The sequence below is a fragment of the Simochromis diagramma genome, unplaced genomic scaffold (genome assembly GCF_900408965.1).
Source record: "Simochromis diagramma unplaced genomic scaffold, fSimDia1.1 OVJJ01000304.1, whole genome shotgun sequence".
NCBI classification, from domain to species: Eukaryota; Metazoa; Chordata; class Actinopteri; order Cichliformes; family Cichlidae; genus Simochromis; species Simochromis diagramma.
In genome coordinates this window covers 20,099,393-20,115,686 of record NW_024387030.1, presented here as the reverse complement: position 1 = coordinate 20,115,686, position 16,294 = coordinate 20,099,393, and the positions used below count along the sequence as shown (strand labels likewise).

Sequence of the window (16,294 nt, the reverse complement as noted above, 5' to 3'; positions counted from 1 at the left end):
CCGTGAATTTTGTGTATCGTTGCACCCCTAATATTAGGGGTGCAACGATACACAAAATTCACAAAATTCACGATACACAAAATTCAAAATTCATGAAACCATAAAGCTGCACTTTCTTTTTGCCTTATAGTCTGATTTGTCATAACTTCTCCGTTTTGTGGTAAGCTTTTCTTTGGCTGTCACTTCTTCACCCTGACCTGTCTTATTTGGCTCAGCAGAACTGAAATGCTTTTACACGCTCACTCACATAAGCTCAGCGATTCTCTGCGCGATCATCCTCTCACATGTTTAAGCTTGCTGCGGGAGATTTCACTTGTCATGTTTGCATAGTAAGCTAACGATTAATAAGACGATGTCAGAGGAATTGGTGCACAAATTATCATCACTCACAGATCAGTGCTGTCGCTCTCTATACACAGTTCGCACGATTGCAAAGTGAAAGCAAAAAAACAAGCGCAAATTCAAACGCGACTTCAATATGTCACATATTGACAGTGGTTCACCGATGCCAATGACATAATTACCCAGCTACATTTCTGAAAGAATGCAAAAGCATTGACATATATTTTTCCTACAATAGCCCGACGGGCAGGGAAGAGATAGATTTTGGTAGCCCGACTGAAAAAATCGCTAGCTCCGGGACGTCGGGCTAGCGATATTGCAAGCCCTGTATCTGATTGAGGAATCACTCATCTTTGTAAAAGAGAGTTTATTACAGAGAAATGGCTCTTTCCAAAATAAAAGCTATACTATCCGCTTCTTCTGGGCTATATTCTCAGCAGCATAAGGAGAATCATGTGCTAACAGCTGTCTAAATGACTCAGCTAAAGTTAGCAGCATGCTTGTTGTTTTTGTCTGCTTCCACTTGTCTTTGCACTAGGATAATGTCAGCGTAAATGTGCAGTCATATTCGTTGTGTTCCCACGAGTGCTTTCAGGTTAATCTCGTTGAAATGACCTTAACGCCACAACACGGCAAATCTCCGTTAACGAGCTACCGCCGATCGCTCCGTGCATGGGGCTAGACGGCAAACACGTTAACGAGCTAACTGCGCTAACACACTAGTTCACACCAATGTAATTGAGCATTGCATGGCACATCCAACATACTGTTTTACTTTAGTCCATGACTCGCTTACCTTCAGGGTCATACGTCACATGAAAACCAAAATAATTCCAAACGCCAGATCTGAATGTTGCAAGTAGAGCTTAACTTCTGTCTCGCTAGCTTGCCCTGCGCTCTTCCTTCTGACGATGCTGTCTGTGTTGAGCGCTCAGTGGATCTGCGCTCGACAGTGCAGCCTAGGCGGAGTAGTCGAACGCAGATTCACTGAGCGCTCAACACAGACAGCATCGTCAGAAGGAAAATTGATAAAATAAATTACAAATGTTGTATTGTTCGATACATATGCGTACCGAACCGAAAGCACTGTATCGAACGGTTCAATATCGATACGAATATCGTTGCACCCCTAATATATATATATATATATATATATATACACATACATACACATATTTAAGTGGTCTGTTGACCCACTCCCAGTATGATTTTTGGCACTTTTGACATTTGAGGTAATGTTTGAGGTAATGTTTGAACACGGAAATCTCAACTATTAAAGATAAAGGCCTGAAAGTTTCACTGGTATTTCTTAACATCAAAATCAATCAGAATCTGTCATTTGGGTACAGAAAGCGCATCAGAAAATCTCTGGATTTTGGCTTTCAAGTCATCCTGCAAAGTTTCATATTTAAGCACACACTAATGAAAATTACAAAAGCCAAATTGTGACAATATCTCAGTGACATATAGTTGAATTTCACAATAATTCAAATAGAGCATGTGGAATACTTTATCATATGAACTTCTTAGACAGAAAAATTAAGAAAAGGCTATATTTTTTCAACTGTCATTGTTAATTAATCATATATAACAAATTGTGGAACAACAACAAAAACTTCAGTAGGTAGTCTATTTGTATCTGAAGAGAAGTTTTATTCTAGTGACCTATTCTACTACTATCCTACTGCCCTGGAGGTCTCTTAACCTGCATTATAAGACTTTCAGTAGGTTTTACAAATGGAAGGTAGAGTAGGTCTCAAAAAGGAAAAATAGTTACATATTTAACAAATTTCATTATTTTTGCAGTTATAATTTGCACGCTATCTGGAAATCCTAGAATTGTGTACTAATATTTTTTTTTGTCACTGAACTTATATTTGCTCAGTCCAGCATAAAAGGTTAAATAGCAGTTTTGTTTTTCTCAGAGTAGAGCCCAGAGGCGGAGCCAGACATTTGAAACACCCGGGGCTTAGCCCTAAAGGGTAGTATGCATGTGGGATTATTATTTTAGAAATGACTGAAAGACTGAAAGATTAATAGGCTCTGTTTTGAGTTTTGTTCAAAAAAGAATGACTTCATATAGGATAAAAATATATCACATATGCAGGACACCATAAACTAGTTTTTTAATTAAGCAGCAAGGCAGAACAAAGTCGGGCCTGTATCAAGACACAGGGACTAAACCCCAATTCAACCAGACCAAGAACTGATCCAGAATTAAAACAGGACTACAACAGTTCAAAATCAGGACTACTTGGGATTTAACCAAGACAGAACCACAATCAGAACTAGATGATAGTAGCACTAAAAATCATCATAGACCTGCACTACACTTATTTTTTTAATTCTATTTAGATTGAGAAAAGTTTATATAATTATTTAGCCTTGTTGTGCAAACAAGCCTGCATAACTTAATAAATATAGAATTTGAAAAATAACAAACCTAAAAAGAAACACTAGGTACTAGATACATGAGGACCTATGATACGGTGATACTTTTGGTAAACGACCATTTGACTAACATGTGTGTCTCACCTGCTCTTGTTCCATCTCTGTTCTGTCCTCATTCTCCATCTCCCTCTCTCTCCCTCTCTGTTCCTCTCTCTCCCTCTTTGTGCTGACAATCATCAAATACACAGTTGAAACCACATATTTATGTACTCTTCAGTTCAAAACACTTTTTTAATTGTAACATCAAATCAGACTAAATGTTTATTTTTTTAGATTGATAAATATAAAAAAACATATTTGTTAACTTTGAGAGTAAAGAGAGAAACTATCTGTATTTCTTAATTGCAAATGGCACCAAATTGTATTCAAAATTGAGCCACAGTTATGGAGCTCCACAGTTCTTTTCCTGGTGTTTTGGTTGACATCTCTGGATTTTCCCATGTCAAAGAAACAGGCTCTGTGTTTTGCCTTATATGCATCCACAGGTGTGCCACCAATTTACTCACATGGACTCTACTAACCTATCAGAAGCTTCTTCAGCCCAGAATGGAATTGTCTGGAGTTTTCTTATTAATTAACAATAAACTTAGTGTACATGTACTCCTAAATTTAATGAAAGTGATAAAAAATAGACAGCTCTGTCTCTCTTTATTCAGACATTTAGCTAATTCAAAATATATTTCAATATTTATCTAAAACAAAAGTTTACTCTAAATTGATGTTGTGCAGTAAAAATGTTTTATGTTTTCTCCATAAAGTGTAAATATCTGGTTACAAATGTGAATATCCTGCTGTGTACTGAAATCCCTCTTGTTTTGCATAGAAATATACTGAACAACATACAAAGCATAATATATAAAATAACATTTACCTGAGTTTTTTCTTTGAAAGAACCCTCTAATGTCCATTCTTATATTTCAGTACATAACTGAAACCGATTTAGTCGGGGAGGGTAAGAACTGAAAATATGAAATAAACACAGGTAAGCTAAGACTCTCTAAAAAAAAATAGCATTTGTTCAGCTTTTCATTTCGCCATTTGTTGATTCACTTGAAGAGCAAGTAACGTAATATTGGTCAAGTGATCAGTTTGATATCAATCTTTCGTGATGCACCGTCATATTTACATTATTTGTACGGTACGAATGATTTGCTTTGGTACCTGGTCAAACTTAAGCTCTCCTTAGTATGGCTGGCTCCGTTTCTCCAACAGCGCACTCAGAGGCAGCAGCTGCCCCGCCCCCTCGCTCAGTCGCTTAGTGCCTGAGCTCGGATCATACCAATATCAGGGGGGATTCACGCACAGTCGTAAATTCCCACAGTGTGCACTATGTGCTTCGAATATTGTGTGTACTTTTTGTTTTATACAGTTGTCAGCCAGGCATCTAACTTTGAAAAAATTACACTCCAAAAGACCCCGGGCTTCTGACAAAACAACCCGGGCTTAAGCCCAGTAAGCCACCCCCACGCTCCGCCCCTGGTAGAGCCGCTGATCCTCCACATCGAAAGGAGCCAGTTGAGGTGGTTCAGGCATCTGACAAGGATGCCTCCTGGGCGGCTCCTGGGTGAGGTGTTCTGGGCAGGGAGGGAGGCCTGGGCTGCTCTGCTCAGGCTCCTGCCCCGATGACCCGGCCCCGGATAAGCGGATGTGAATACGTGGATGGGTGGATGGTTTGTTTACTTTTTTGTGTTTTTTATGAGTGTGCGTTCAAATATAGATTTTCCTATTTATTGGTCCAACATTACAGATCCTGGTTTATTTTAATGGTAGGAAAGATCAGTGAAAATTTCAGGCATTTTTTATAGTTTTTGAGATATTCATGTTCAAAAATTGCTTCAAATGTCAAAGTGTAAAAAAAATGTTGGAACTAGACCATTTTTCAAAAACATATCTTGAAAACGTGTATTTTTTCAATATATGTAAAAAGTTTCACAGCAAACATCTTTGCCCAGACTTTGAACCATGAAACTTTCAGGCAAATTGGAGATGGTGGAGCAGAAGGCCCACATTTACTTTGGATGTTATGACGCTTTGTTCATTTTTTCTAGTTAGTTCAAAATAATATTTGATGGCATAGAAAATTCCTTGTTGCTGACCTGTGGGAAATAGATGTACAATTCCCAGAAAATGACTAAATGAAATGCAATTTTTGGATGCAGAACATTAACCCTGGGTGATACTTTGATACCTGGCTTTAGCAAATAAGTCATTTTGGGGTATCAGTTCAACTTTTCTCTAGAGGTAGCAGTTCTTTACAACAGTGATGCAACCAATGCCCAACCAGATGAAGCTGTTCAGTTTTTCCAAAACTGACAATATGTATGACTGTCTGCATGGAATTCATCAGGGTTATTCTTATGCAACATAATACGTCAGGTAAAATGAGGCCAGAGGATCCCTGATGCCAGAAATTGAGTTGGGTGCCAGCACAAGTGAATCAAAGCAAAAATGTCTTCCAAAGAACCAGTCACATCAGTGCTGGAAGTCGTTCCATTTTAAGGCCTATCCTGGAATGAAATTGAATGGAACAAGTTGAATTGGTGATCCTTACGTCTTTAACGTCTTAGAAAATCAGCTGCAAATTAAATGGCAATGCATGAAAACGAACGTACATCCCTTCCTTTTAATGCTACTGAGACAAATCTGTATATGAACCAACAACAATAAAACAACAGTAAAAAGGGTTTGGCAATCCATTCATACCACTCTTTGTTGATGACACACACACACGCACGCACACACACACACACACACACACACACACAGGGAAGTTATACTACTGGTTTTGCTACTGCTACTGCTACAAGGAGCACACACAAACGTTACCATGGTGAGGAGGTATGCTGCTGGCCGGCCAGGTGAAGGGTCTTGGGCCGGGCGGCGGAGCAGCTGCCTGCATTAGCTGGCCGCTCCCAGTAGGGGTCACTGCGAAACACACAAAAAAAACGTGAAGAGGTTCTTTAACGACAGCCACATGAAAAAAGGAGAAGAAGAAGAAGTGGGAGTAAAAACAAGACTTAAATGAAGAATAAGAGGGAGAAAACAGGAAAATCAAATGAACAAAGACAAAAACGTAGGAACAGAGCATAGGAACCAAAGAAAAGATAACCATACAAAGCACAGTGCAAATGTCATGGAAAATCAGAGAATTAGATGCAAAATATATTCTGCAGATAAGCAGTAGGTAAATGATAAATTGGCAGTTCATGTGAAAAAATAATGAAAGATTGGGCATTTCCAGCTCAGTGGACAACAAACTGTGGACCTCTCAGTCTCAAGTCTATATCAAAATAACACTCAAAAAAGAATCCAAATACTTTGTTTAATTACCCATAAACAGGCAGCTGCGATAGCTGCGGGAATATCTTTAACATAGAGGGTCCTGCGGATGTGATGTAATATGGCGATATCTGTGTGAACTGGGGGTAGCACACTCAGCATTATCAGGACCACAAATGCTATCAGCACCATTATGAAAAAGATTGCTATAAATGATATATGGTGCAAATATTAAATATACTATGTCAACTTATGTGATATTTCCCCCCAAAAAATTAGTTTAGTACTTAAAAGCACAATATTTACCTATGAAAGAATAGACATCTCAGAAAGCAATAAATGTAGGCTACACACTTATACATGTGGTACTGGCTAACAGGAAAACTAAATTTCCATAACAGATGTTTTCCATAACAAGTTAACGATAAGTTGGTAACTTTGCTGCAAAAATATTACCGTACTGGCATTGAATCACGGTGTGTGATGACTTACTACTCTGTTATTTAACCGCCACAAACAATCCAGCATCAGCACAGCAGAGTAAATTAATGTACTTTAGTAATACAGTGCGAGTTTATCTGCAAACTTTACTTCCCTTAACACGAGTCACTTTGGGGTTTTTGTAGCTTCTTCTTTCAGGCATTGGAAGAGCAACTCACTGAGTCAACAGATGCAGTCAGTCTGTTTTTACTTTGTTGCATGAACAACTGGAGGCAGACAAACTGTTTAATTCGTTTATTTACCCGTCTTTTTTATTCTTTTTTTTATCTCCTTCTGCTGCTACTTCTCCACTTTCCATGCATTTGAGCTTAGCTAGCTTAGCTAGCTCCACAGTGAAGCTGCGTTACTTCCTCGTCTTACACGTGTTTCATCAAGTTTGTTGCTGATCTGAATGCGTGACTGAAGTTTGAAAGTTTGACATGTGATCAAACTGCTTCCTGTGTGTCAGTGACATACTTTTTTAGGATCTACTTTAAAAAAGGCACAACACGTATTTCACTATAGAATGTGCAAAGATGGTCCAGTCATCCATTTTCTGCTGCTTATCTGGGACCAGTTTGCAGAGGCAGCAAGCACAGAGCCATAGACTTTCCTGTGTGTCATGACTAACCCTCCTCAATCTGCCTGTCAATCCCTCGCGGCTCTCACTTGTGAACAAGACCCACACATACTTAAACTATTCCACTTGGGCCACCAACTCACCTATTTTCTAAATAAAATCCCCCAAATCTAACTGCCACACAGGGCAATTACTTACAGTCTTTCTTACAGTGTTAACATCATGTACCCTCTACAAGAAGCCACACTAATTAAGGGGAGACAAAACTGTAAAGTTGGATGATAAAGGTTAAAAAAAAAAAAAAAAGTATGACAGCGAAAGGTTTTTAAATCACACTCAAGTGCAAACATTTACATTCAAGGGGGCTTTAAATATGCCACAAAACAACGTGGCAGCACATATTTAACACTATTTAACACTCTTTTGTTTGCTTAGAATATAATCGCTTATTTCAGATGTATTTCAAGATGTATCTCCCACCATGACTGGTCGCCTAAAACTTCCCGCCCTTGGAAACAGTCAAAAAAAAAAAAAAAATAACCTGCAGTTTGGTGGCAGATTTTATTTATTTATTTCTTTTCTTTTTGAAAAGCTAAATGTTGCCGATTGGGACTCAACGGGCAGGCAAAGTGACACCGGAGTCAAATACAAAATACAAAGCAGCCCCAAAGTGACTGTCTATAAACAGTGAATTATTTGAATTTTACACACCCACCAAAGACAGGCTGTCAAAACCCATGCCGGAATGGATTTTTCATACTGAGAAAGGGAGCGAGGGAGAGCCAAGGAGAATAAAAGAGAGAAGGAAAAAAAAAACAGGAGGCAGAAAGAGGGAGAGAGACTCTGGAAGACACAGGAAGGAGGAGGAGAGAGCGAGAGGGAGACGCAGTGAAGCGATGCTGGCTTGCAGGAGAACATTAGCTGCACTGTGTAGCGCACCATAAAACCATTGACATTGTCGGTCTTGCTTTGTGGACAAGTATTATTGTAAAACACAGTTTTCTGAGGCGAGCCGGCCGCTATTGTTCTTGTCAGAGGGTGAAGCGAGGGCACCGCCGGCATAACTTATTTCAGTTTAAAGCTACCGGAGAAGGCAGCGAGAGTTGGTTTTCAAATTAAACGACTGTGATGTAAGTCCAGAGATTGTATTACTTTTAGATTTGATCTCTCGATGCATGACTGGGAAACAGATCGCTTCTGTTGTGGGGGAAGGGGAAAAAACAAAACAATAAAAGATAAGAAGAGCGCTGTCATCTGCAAGAAGAAAAGCAGGTTTGTTCTGTCACTGAGGTCGGTGTACTTTGTTGATTATACAGCAGGCTTTAAGCAGGTTTCAAGAGACACAGAGTCTGACTCGGCACAGAGACTACTATGTTAAGTTCCAGTCCATGTAACGGGCACGAGAAGATTCTAGGAGTTTTGTGCAATGTGTTGTGTCATGACTCACATTATATATTAAAAACAACAGGAGTAAAATATGACATCTGCCTGCTCCAAATCTCTTAGGGTAAATGAAAAGCTGCTTTACTCAGTTGTCCTTGTGATTGCCTTTGCTTGATGGATATTCTTAAAACCTGTAAACATTTATCTCGGTGACACTGAGTCCATCAATTTCTTTGGAGTTTTCACTTGTCAAGGTCATTGACTCTGATCTCATCAATATCCTTATACAAGCAGGGAATCAAATGGTTCTTAATAATGTAAATGCATCACTGTAGTTCAATACAAGTGATGCTTGTATTGAACTACAAGTGATGGAGGTCTGGAATGCTGCAGAGCCTTTTAGCGTCTTTTAGCTCCTAATTTTGGTAAATATAGTCTTTTTTGCTTCCAGTCTTTTCATCAAACAGTCTCTAATAAACCTTCTTCATGTGCTCAACATCAGACTGCAGTTAAGCAGTTAAGGACGAATGACTGAAGAAAGAGAAAATGTAATTACATACCACAGCTAAGTGAAAAGTCACTGTTGACTTGCTGTAGACAAAGTATGTTTTATTTCACTTGCATGTCATTTTTGCACACTTTTGACTTACAAGGCTTTGAAAATATGTGTTTGTCTATATGGCCAATTTAAAAGGTGATAAGAGAGTAGCCAGCTAGAAGCATGTGTGACTTTTAATGCTAATAACGCTCAAGAATTTGTCCATCAATTCCATGAATAAGAATCAGAAAACATGTATCCTTAGTTTTGTGTTTTTGTTATCACTGTAGCACTTCCTGGTTTGGACCCAATCAGAAGACCAGAATGAAAAGCTTTTTTTTCCACAGATACTTTTATTCGAGATCCTACCTGCACAGTTTCAGTGAACAATATTGCTCAACTCAGAAAATCATAGTAAAAAAGTTGCACAATGTTTTCAGACTGAATGTAATCCCAGATAAAACAACAACTATACGTGACTGGTTTTCAGACCCACCAATAACAATTCAGTCTGGTACTGTAGCTACAAGTGAATGTAGAATAAGCTTACCCCTCCTGTTATATTATTTCATCAGCTGGTACAATCCAGAGAGTGTAGCCAATCATCAACAAATTGACATACATGTGCCAAAAAAATGAACTTTTTCTCTTATTTCTTCAACAAAAGTAACTATTAGTCCTTCTTTCTATTTCTTTCTTTCTTTTTTTCTTTCTTTCTTTTTTACATTTTGAAAGTTTTAGCAAGATTGTTAATTGTTTATAATATCTCTCACACCATACAATTCCCAGGCTGACCAAATGCTGACATTTTGTCCCAGACACTGGAATGTCAGAGATACACATGAGGTGTTGTTTGGCGTCAGCGCCACACCAGCTGCGGCAATATTAGACACCGAGTGACATATGGAGTAGCATATGGGCTGTCTCATGTTCGAAACTGTGACAAAGTCGAGATATTGAGAAAGGTTGGTTATTGACGGTATAAATCAGATCCCTCAGAAAACCAGATTTTGAATCCCATTACTTTTTTATTGTTTCACTTTCCCTCCACTGTAGTGAGGTTTACGTTGTGATAAGGAAAGGTTTGCATTAAAATAGAATAGTAGATTATCAAAAATGAGATTTCTACACGATATCAGCCATGGTTCGGGCTAACAACAACCGGGCTATGGTGCTTCTGTTAAGACAAAGGAAGAATTTACTACGCATGATGAAAATGATGCAAAAAAGGGGGGGAGGGGGATCCTTTCCATGTTTTTTATGTGAGATTAACCCTTTAAGACCTACCATAGAACCAAGTCCGCCAGAGCTTATATTATATTTTTACATGCTGTGGAGCCATTTTTTGGAGCATTTCAAGTTGCTATACATCAATACAACAATTATAGCCCAGATTTTAATAATATGTCTGCATTAAGTGCATAGTAATTACATAAATTGCAAAAAAGTGCAATAAACTACAAAAAAAATTAAAATCGTTTTTGTTTTTTTAACATATATTTCTAGTTAGAGAAATTTAAGAGGCTTATCCCTCAAAACTGTAAATACAAAAAAGTTGCACAAACTAGTTTCCCACCAAAGGAAATTTATTTTAAGTGTCTTCATAGTTTTATTTTTGAGATACACCAATTTTCATATACTGCAGGAAAAACGAAAAAATATATTATAGTGCAAATTTGCAAAATAACAGCATATGCATCAAAATAAAATATTTCCAGCAGTGCAATATGAGTCCTCAGCATCCCAGAAACGACACAGAAAGTCATGAAGTCAAACATAACTTTTAAAAACACCAGTAGAGGCTCATGAGGCCACGATGGTAAAAAACTACATTTCCGCAAAATGATGTCACTTCCGGTTTCGGGCAGGTCATGTCGGACATGCGATAGTTCACGCTGATGGACATAGGAAGTGTTACAAACAGCTGATCGGATCGGCAAAGCGTGTTTCTGGAATATTGTGTTTTTGTTGCTGCAAGTGCTTTTTATGCAGTTTTTGCAAAGCTATATGTGGAAGGAAACTGTGACCGAGGACAGGCTGATGGCATAATATGTAAGTACAACTCCTCCGGTTTCATATGCAAAAAAAATTATTGCGCTAGCTCACGTGGTTGCAGTGCTACCAGGATTTAAAAATAGTTACGCAAAATGGAGCGTGCCCACTCTGACCGGCTTTAAAGGGTTAAGGGACTCGGACTGTCTGCACTGTATGTGAGTTTTGAAGGGAAAAAAGAGTTTTGAGAAAATGCACTGACTTTATTTAACAGGTACAATCAGTGGAAATGAGGTGGAAATGAATTTGTGCATGATACTGCTGAGTGGGTGAAATTTACTGCATAATGTAATACTTCAAAGTCAAGAAAAATTGAACTTGGGAATTTTTATCAGAGTTTCAAGGAAACACTTCACTTTATGAATTATTTTATAAGCTTAAACTTTTTTTTTCTTAAATGTGTTAACAAGGACTTACCTAATGACTATTAATGAATGTTTCCCCTGTAATTAGTATACAAAATAGTGTAGGCCTTTTTGGTGGTACACCAAGACCCTTAAAAGAGGTGGTGCCAAATAAGTCAACACACAAACATGTCAAAGTCCTCAGGATCCTAACAGCACCTCAAAAAAGTCTCAGTCAGGTATTCTTTACATGAATACTCCTGCTTTTGCTCCTCCTTCAATATATAATATACAGTTAACGGATTCAGCTTCATCCCAAGAGTACCTGGGCTCCACCTTAGGGTATATTCACATTAGACTATGTGCCGGATGCACAGCCAATCACTATGTACCGCTGAATACAGTGCAGCTGGACTCGGGTATGGTGTGATTATCACCATGTTCACTATATATTGCCTTCATCACTGACAGCTGATTCCATAAAAATTGCTTTGTTAAGACATTAACAAATATGTGAGAGAGGACAGTGTGCCACCATTTCTAGTCCAGTATAGGAAGAACACTCATGATCGGCTCGGTACATTTGAGTTGGGTTAGGTGTTACAGGCAACATCTCGGGACATGCATAATCCTCGCTTTTCTATTTTTGCTGCTCACCTTCATTTTATATCCTTAAATCTTTCTTTCGTCTTTTCTTTTTTTTCATATCGTTGTATCTTTACTCCTCATTCAAACAATCAAGCCAATCCTTTGTTTCCCATTAGTCTCTATTACAACTCCTCCAATCTTACATATTTTACTGTCCACATCCCTCTTTCAATTCAGGAACAATTTTTTGCAGTCAAACTTCCATTTTTAAAGTCACATTTTAGCCCTTCTTCCTTCCATCTTTTTCTCCGGATATTCCTGTGCTACATTTTTTTCTTCTGACCCTCGTCCTTGTGCCCAACTAACCTGCTTTTACATGCACGTCTTTATGTCCATCTTAACACAGTGGCCTCTTTCTCACATCTTTAAAAATCTTATTCCAGTCTTTCTTTTTCTCTTTACTTAAATTGTTGCGTATCACTCCATCCTTCCCTTCTCTCTCACTTTTCTCTTTTTTTATCCATTCATTCCTGAATGTTGGCTTCAGGTTTCTTGCTGTCATTTTGGAAAGTAGACGGAGTAACCGTGCTGCATCAAACACGAGCAAAGAAAATCAACTATATGCGTACGCATTAAATAACCAGTACAACTTTAGGCACACACTAATGGCGCAGCACCTCACAGAGACGTGCACTTGCATTGTGTCACACACCAACATGCACAAGCAGAAATTCAATAACCTGAGTATAAACACATTTGCTGGCTCACGCACACCAGTGCATGCACGCACAAAGACAGACTCATGGGTAAATGCACACTGAGATGCACGTAAGCAAGTAAACAAACACACTCTCGCACACGCGAGGTGCAGACACACACTCCATCAGGCCAAAATGGCAGTGGTGGGAGGCAGTACAATGGGTATTGCTGGGCGCCGGCAGAGCTAAATTGCAGACAGCGAAGGGGAGATCTGGGCCATTTTTCAAGGCCGACTATATATTACAAATTGGCTACCAGGGCATTGTCTGCGAATGCACACACATACACACACACACTTGTGCGCGTACACACACGCAAGTGAAAAAAAATAATCCTGGCTTGTCCTATTGTAGCCCGCAGAGCCGCAGAAATCTGCCCTTTTCCCTCTTTTTCAACAATTTCCTCGGAATAAACCATGTGATTGAAAATGTGTCAGTTTAGCGAGCAGCGGCGTCACCACACACAAATACACATGAAATAAAAAATGTATAAAAATCACAGAGACACCACAGACACACACACTCCAGCTTCCTGCTTACACACTGTAACCTCTCTGTTTGGTACGAGAATGTTTAAACACTTCCAGGGCAGGGTCAAATCTGCCCCTTTTGGAATACACACACACACAAAGAGACCATAAACACACATATGACACACAATATCACGAACAGAAACACACTTTCTCCCTAGCTGGTTCGAATGTTTTGGTCCAGGTTTAGTCAGTCAGTCATGCTTCAGTACAGCAGTTAAGCTGAAGGAGGTTTGGACTCCTAAACTAAATCCCTTCCCACACTCAGTGTTTCAGGCTGAGTGTAAGATATGTGTGTTCTTCAAAGGAGAACTGTTGCACTCCAGCTGCCGGTGCTGGCTTTTTTCTGGGACTCTGCTAAAGTGCTCCATGATTTCAGTTGAAAAAAATTCTTCTGTGTGCGGTGCCTGTATGCACATACCCCGAGATGTGTCCTGACATGACAACATAAGTGATTCCACTCTCATTGATATAACAGAGGGGCATGATTTGAAAACAAAAGCTGTTTGAAATCCAATGTTTGGGACAGTCTGAAGCCTGCTGAGATTATTTGTACAAACTCGGATATCATTATTTGAAATTCTTCCCATGTTTGATCCACCACTGGAACAGTACGGGCGCAAATAAGGAGAACAGTAACAGCTCCCCTTCCACTGTTATCATTATAAAGATCTGTTTGAGCCACAGCTAGCTGTTCTGTGTGCCCCTGTAATGGCCTGTTTCTACTACTGTTTGGGTATAAAAACATAGATATATGTCAATTAAATATTTTTTTGTATTATTATTTTTAACCCTCCGTAACCTCCAAAGGTTAACGTTCATGTTTAGTAAGTGTAGGCTCTCAGTGCAAAGGTTACCTCAGCTGTCAAAATGCCAGGGGTGAAGCCTCTTGAGGAGGCAGTAAAAAGTGTTTAAAAGGGACCGTCACAGACTCAAATGGGCTGATGAGTCTGTGAAGCTCAATTCTGACCAGTGATGGTAATACTGAAGTTAGCTGCTGAGGATATCCTGAACTTCTTGGCAGGCACTGAGGTTTTTGCTGCTGTTAGCTGGTGTTACTGAAATGTTCTTTGCTGTGGATCTAATGTTGTCAAATTAATAAGGAAATTAGCAAATAAATTGCCATACAATGTGTAAATGATGTGTCAAACAATAAAGTTATCCTTTTGCAAGTGTTGTTGGAGCTTTAACCGATCCAGACTTTATGCTCTTCTCCATTCACCTTGGATGTAGAGAAGTTTTGCCAGAAACCTCTACTCTGTTTCACACATCTAAAAAATGATATTTGAGCTTGTAGTTTCTTTTCCCCTCAGATCTGCTGTTACCTGCATTGAGCTAACGTTTGTACTGGAGCTTCAAAAAGTGACAGCTTTGACTAACCATCCAAATTCTAGGAGGATAAAACGAATGATAAGTGCTATGATCAGATATAAGAAGTCGCTGACGTGCTCTCTGTTTATATGAAGGTTATTTTCTGCTCAGTTTATAGAGAGTGACACGTGTAGGCATACACGCACAGACGGTTAATCCATGTACGGACACATGAGGTGCTGACACAGTCTCAAATGATCCTTTGAGTGAGAAATGGCCTTTTTATAATGGCCTCGCTCTTAACCTTGAAAAATAATTTGTCCTCACAAAGATTCACATGCAAATATCACACATGCAGATGCACACGCTGGCACGCAGGTGCACAAACAGTGTGTAAATTGAACCCTCAGTGGCAGACTTGCACCTGCACTCCACCACAACAACACACATCTCTATCTGTTCTTCCTGACATGTCGGCCTCCCTCCACGGCGGAGAGCTGAACAGGTCTAAAGACTCACTCACACTTCTCGGTTCACCATATAACAAACAATACGTACAATACCGCTGACATAGTGTGTTTATGATCGGCAATAAAGAGTTGAAAAGTTTTTCCTCATGTATAAACCCACAAGAATTTTGTTAAATAGTTAAATGATTAGTGTCTTTCATGGGTTGATCTGCTTTATTCCCCATGGTATACTGGTACCAGCTACATTATTATTATTATTATTATTATTATTATTATTATTATTATACCAGCTTGCCTTTTTATTGTGAGGCATGCTCTGCTGCCAGTAGCACTCTCTGCCTTTTTTGACCACTTTTGCCATGTACATCTATATTAGTATACTAATATACTAAAGAAGTCTTTCACTCAAAGTTCACAAAGTTCCCAGTGGACTTGATTCATTTAAAGACCTTTGTGACACTGTTTAGTCAAACTGTGTTGTTTAGTATTAATTGCATCCTTCCAATAGCATCTGGAAGCTGACTCTAAACACACAGTGGTTCAGCCTTTTTTATACCTTCATCATACAGTTCTCTAACTTCAGACTGATTCCTTTAACAGCTTTTTACTTTCAAGGAGAATGAGTCTGGACATTACTTTTTTAATTGTTGACTCAGAGATTCTGCCTTTTTGTGCTTTAAGATCCCACCACCTCATTTTACACCTTCATGAGTCTCATGGGTTTCTTATCTCTCGGTTAGAATCGTCTCTGTTGGCTTTTATGAGACTTAATTCTCAGTCCAGTCGTCTTTTTTCCTTGTATATATACCCGGTGGTTTTATGTAAAAAAAACACAAAAAACATTGCATTGATATGCAGATGACTCACTGATTTATCTGCCAGTGAAACTTAAACCCTAAAGATGTTTGAAATGTTGAAATGAAACTGTCTAGTGGCACTTACACAGGCAGACCACATTGTTAATTAACCAAAGAAAGAACCTGACTTTGATGTTTGACGACACTTTCACATTAAGCACTGAAACATAATTGTTGGTGCTTTTTTCATTCACTCTGAATAATGCTAGCTCCTTACAAAGGTTAAGCCTTTGCTTTAATGATTGTTACAAGGTAATTAAGACATTAATCTGGGCTTAACTTTATCACTTATATATATATTAAAATCTTAAGAAAAAAATATAAATATAAA

The 16,294-nt window shown here is 38.8% G+C and overlaps 1 protein-coding gene across 1 annotated transcript in view; it reads right to left on the bottom strand.

The window, feature by feature from the left end:
• LOC120740294 (neuronal PAS domain-containing protein 3) overlaps positions 1–16,294 on the bottom strand; it is a 381,289-nt gene that overhangs the window by 277,329 nt on the left and 87,666 nt on the right. Inside the window, 1 exon segment of the mRNA XM_040042549.1 lies at positions 5,620–5,718. Coding sequence (XP_039898483.1) covers positions 5,620–5,718 — 99 coding nt within the window.